Raw genomic sequence first — 5108 nt, 5'->3', positions numbered from 1 at the left:
TTGTAACGTATTTACAGATTACTTGTAACGTATTTACAGATTAGTTGTAACGTATTTACAGATTACTTGTAACGTATTTACAGATTAGTTGTAACGTATTTACAGATTACTTGTAACGTATTTACAGATTAGTTGTAACGTATTTACAGATTAGTTGTAACATATTTACAGATTAGTTGTAACGTATTTACAGATTAGTTGTAACGTATTTACAGATTAGTTGTAACGTATTTACAGATTAGTTGTAACATATTTACAGATTAGTTGTAACGTATTTACAGATTAGTTGTAACATATTTACAGATTAGTTGTAACATATTTACAGATTAGTTGTAACATATTTACAGATTAGTTTTAAAGTATTTACAGATTAGTTGTAATGTATTTACAGATTTGCAACAATCCTATTTTGTACAGTTTGTTTACTTTCTGGTTCAGATGTCATTTGAACTGTGTTTGGTGAATGTAAATATAGTTTCCATGAGCTTTGAGTCAAGATTTTTAGCTTTTCATTGATACCAATAATGTCCAGGTTCAATTTACAGATCTTAAGTTAACAGAAGTTAAAAGAGATAGAAAATGGGAAATGCTGTTTTGCTGTTTTGTTGTTTTGGGCTCAAGTTAAACATTTTAACTGCAGATTTCAGGCTGAAACTAAAAACTAAAATTAAATAATTTAAAATGTTTTTTTGATTAAAAAGTGCAGGTCTGATTTAAATCCTGTCGTCTCTGATGTTTTTCAGGGAATATTTAGAAATCCACCAGACAGAGATGGACTTCCTGTCCTCTCAGCAGAGAGAAACCAAGAGGAACTCCAGACTGGTGAGAAAAAAACTGAAAAAACTGAAAGTTTGTGGCGATTCAAAGATTTTAAAGCTGCTCTGCTTTTATTTCCAGGGCTTCCTCTACGATCTGGAAAAAGTAAAGTTTTTATTCAGTTAAATTAATAAAAATCTAAATAATCTTGGTTTAACTTGACTTGTTTCTGCAGGAGATCCGAGCGTTGGAGAGGTACATCCGGCGGTTGGAGTTTCAGATCAGTAAGGTCAGTTTAAAGGGGCTGTGACATCAAATTTTTGTGATAAATTTGAATGCACTTTTTGAATGATAACATGGATAACATGTTGCAAAAGCAGTTTCACACCACTGAGATGAACAGTTGTTAAGATGTTTGCATGTGAAATAACAGGAAGTGATGTCAAAGGGGAATGTCTGCCTGTAAACAGAGCATTGCTACAACGGCTAACAACACAGACAGCAGGGAATCTTCTGATGTTTCTTTAGATAATTTTAGTCCCTATAAGAGAGAAATGAAGAAAAGTCAGAGTTCAAACAATATTGCTTTAATAAACAAAGACCAGAGAGATGTCTTTCTTAAACAGTTCCCCTTTGATGTCACTTCCTGTTTCACTTTAGATGAGCCAAATTCAAAGGAAAATATGACAGTTGTGTGACAAAACGGGTTAGCTCATGTGTTTTAGGCCAATTTTCCTAAATATGAAGATATATTTTTGACTTTTTGTCTTAGGATAGGTGTGTCACAGGCACTATAAGAGGATTAAAGTGTTTCAGTGTTCTGGACTCGGAGTTGATTGTGTTCTGGTTCAGGTGGACGAGCTCTACGAGACGTACGGCGTTCAGTGGAGACTGTGTCAGGGAGCTGTCAACATGAAGCGAGCCTTTTCTCTGTCCCCGTCCACTCGAGCGTCCAGAGAGAGTCTGCTGGAGCTGGGCCGCAACCACCGGCACAGCCTGCAGGTACCGGACCAGGAAAACCACCTGCCAGGCCTCGGAATCAAACTTTCTTTAAATTAAAGTTTTTTTTCTTGTGTTCAGGACATGTCTGCGCTGGAGGGAGAGTTAGAAATCCTCCTGGGAGAGCTGCACCTCAAAATGAAAGGTGGGTGCTTTGACCCATCAGAACCGTTGTTTTATCTTCTGGTCTCACCAGAACCTGTTTGTACCTGCAGGTCTGATCGGCTTCGCTCGGCTCTGCCCCGGGGACCAGTACGAGGTCAGAATCTGGACCCAAAGACACAAACTTTAAATTTAAACACACAAAATAAAAAGTTAACACAAGGAAGATCAAATCTTTCAGCTGTCAGGCTTCAGATCCAGTTTCTGACGTGGTTCTGGTGTCACCTGAGCAGGTGGTGGTCCGTCTGGGTCGTCAGAGATGGAGGATCAGAGGGAGGATCCAGTCGGATGACTCTCAGTCCTGGGATGAAGAGGAGATGGTCTTCCTCCCCCACATCAACCACAACTTTGAAATCAAGGTTAGAGGTCAAAGAGACAAAGTTCTGAACTTCTTTACCTGCAGCGTCAGCAGGTCTCCTCCTGAATTCACTCGTTCACATCAACAGAGCAACGTTTCGGTTTCTCTCGCTGTTTTGGTCAGGTTTAGTTATAAAGCTGCTGAAACTTCAGCTGGATCGCGAAGAAAACCAGACTTTTAAATCGTTTAATCTCCTCTCAGGTGACGGAGGCGAAGGGTTTGGGTTGGCTGCTGGTCGGCATGGTAACGTGCGCCAGCGTGGACTTCTTTGTGGCGAAGCCGCAGCTGATGTTGGTGGACATCACGGAGCTGGGAACCATCAAACTGCAGCTGGAGGTCACCTGGAAGTACGAACACACACACAGCACCAAACACTTCTGTGACACAACACTTACAGCACAAAATACACAATCTATGGTTGGATGATGGGAGGATGGATGAATGGATGGATGATGGTTGGATGGATGATGGTTGGATGGATGGATGATGGATGATGGTTGTATGATGGGAGGATGGATGAATGGATGGATGATGGTTGGATGGATGATGGTTGGATGGATGGATGATGGATGATGGTTGTATGATGGGAGGATGGATGAATGGATGGATGATGATTGGATGGTTGAATGGATGGTTGGATGATGGATAGATGATTGGATGGATAGAGGTGGATGATTGGATAATGGATGGATGGTTGGATGATGGATGGATGGTTGGATGATGGATGGTTGGATGGAAGATGGCTGGTTGGATGTTGGTTGGATGAATGGTTGGATGATGGATGTTGGATGGAGGATGGATGGTTGGATGTTGGTTGGGTGAATGGCTGGATGCATGGATGGATGGTTGGATGTTGGTTGGATGAATGGTTGGATGATGGATGGTTGGATGATGAATGAATGGTTGGATGGAGGATGGATGGTTGGATGTTGGTTGGATGGATGGTTAAATGATGGTTGGTTGAGTCACTTTCGTCTGATCACTAATTTTAGTTCCACTGGGAGTTGGGGCCCTTTCACAATAAAATCTTATCTTTGTTTAAATCTAGCGAGAACAAAGGGAGTTCTGCAGTGAAGTAACAGAAACGTTGCTTCAGGTTTTCAGGAATTTTTATGAGCTGCAGAGTATTTGTGTAAAACTAAGACATAGACTGATGGTGAAGATCACAGGTTTATTATCTATAAATAGACAGATTGTGTAAATTTATGTTTTTACAGCTTGTTTTGTTCCCTGCAGCCCGTTTGACGGCGGCGAGAAGATGAGGACTCCGTCCGTCAGCAGACAGTCGCTGTCGAGCAGAAAGAGTTCAGTTTACAGCTGGACAGCACCAAACACCCCCTCCTTCACTGAGAAATACTACTTAGTGAGTAAAAAACGCACAAACAGCACAGAATGAAAGTTATGGACAGAAGATTAATTTATTAAAGAATATAAATCTTCTTCCCATGGGCTCACCACCTGTGGGAGGGGCCAAAGGGATCAGGTGTATTGTGTGTTGGGCAGTGGTTGAAGACGAGGACCTTGGTGGTCTGATCCTCAGCTACAGAAGCTGGCTCTAGGGATGTGGAATGTCACCTCTCTGGTGGGGAAGGAGCCTGAGCTGGTGTGTGAGGTTGAGAGGTTCCGACTAGATATAGTTGGACTCACCTCAACGCACCGCTCTGTCTCTGGAACCAGTCTCCTCCAGAGGGGTTGGACACTCTTCCACTCTGGAGTTGCCCATGCTGAGAGGTGCCGAGCAGGAGTGGGCATACTTATTGCCCCCCATCTCGATGCCTGTACGTTGGGGTTCATCCTGGTGAATGAGAGGGTAGCCTCCCTCCGCCTATGGGTGGGAGGAAGGGTCCTGACTGTTGTTTGTGCCCCTGAGCCTAACAGCAGTTCAGATTACCCACCCTTTTTGGAGTCCTTGCAGGGGGTGCTGAAGAGCACTCCTAACGAGGACTCCCTCGTTCTGCTGGGGGACTTCAACGCTCACGTGGTTAATGACAGTGAGACCTGGAGAGGCGTGTTTGGGAGGACCTCCCCCCACCCCCCCGATCTGAACCCAAGCGGTGTTTTGTTATTGGACTTCTGTGTTCATCATGGATTGTCCATAACAAACACCCTGTTCAAACATAAGGATGTCCGTATGTGCTCTTGGCACCAGGACACCCTAGGCCGCAGTTCGATGATCGACTTTGTTGTCGTCTCATCTGATCTGCAGCCACATGTCCTGGACACTCGGGTGAAGAGAGGGGCGGAGCTGTCAACTGACCACTACCTGGTGGTGAGTTGGCTCCGATGGTGGGGGAGGATGCCGGTCAGACCTGGCAGACCCAAACATATGGCCAACTTCTGTTGTTTTTTGTGTGCCACGTATATAAATAAAATTGACATTGACATTGACATATAGTGAGGGTCTGCTGGGAATGTCTGTCAGAGTCTCCCATCAGACGGAGCTTCAACTCACACCTCCGGGGTAACTTCGAACATATTCCGGTGGAGGTGGGGGACATTGAGGCCAAGTGGGACATGTTCCGTACCTCCATTGTCGAGGCGGCTTACCTGAGTTGTGGCTGCAAGGTTGTCGGTGCCTGTCATGGTGGCAACCCTCGAACCCACTGGTGGACATCGGCGGTGAGGGATTCTGTCAGGCTGAAGGAGGAGTCCTATCAGGTCTTTTTGGCCTGTGGGACTCTGGAAGCAGCTGACAGGTATCGGCAGTCCAAGTGGATTGCAGCTCAGGTGGTCGCTGAGGCAAAAACTCGAGCGTGGGAGGAGTTCGGAGAGGCCATGGAAAAAGACTTCCATACGGCTTTGAGGCAATTCTGGTCCACCATCCAGCATCATG

The 5108-nt window shown here is 44.5% G+C and overlaps 1 protein-coding gene across 1 annotated transcript in view; it reads left to right on the top strand.

Annotated features, from left to right (window-relative positions):
* ripor3 (RIPOR family member 3) overlaps positions 1 to 5108 on the top strand; it is a gene marked incomplete at its 5' end in the record, with an annotated part of 31404 nt that overhangs the window by 7090 nt on the left and 19206 nt on the right. The window contains 9 exon segments of the mRNA XM_014015342.1: positions 744 to 822; positions 898 to 921; positions 992 to 1045; positions 1609 to 1758; positions 1837 to 1900; positions 1971 to 2014; positions 2151 to 2276; positions 2477 to 2622; positions 3512 to 3638. Of these exon segments, the coding sequence (XP_013870796.1) occupies positions 744 to 822; positions 898 to 921; positions 992 to 1045; positions 1609 to 1758; positions 1837 to 1900; positions 1971 to 2014; positions 2151 to 2276; positions 2477 to 2622; positions 3512 to 3638 (814 nt within the window).

The sequence above is a fragment of the Austrofundulus limnaeus genome, unplaced genomic scaffold (genome assembly GCF_001266775.1).
Source record: "Austrofundulus limnaeus strain Quisiro unplaced genomic scaffold, Austrofundulus_limnaeus-1.0 Scaffold127, whole genome shotgun sequence".
NCBI classification, from domain to species: Eukaryota; Metazoa; Chordata; class Actinopteri; order Cyprinodontiformes; family Rivulidae; genus Austrofundulus; species Austrofundulus limnaeus.
The sequence above is the reverse complement of the archived record's forward strand: the minus strand, read 5'-3'. Positions and strand labels throughout refer to the sequence as shown.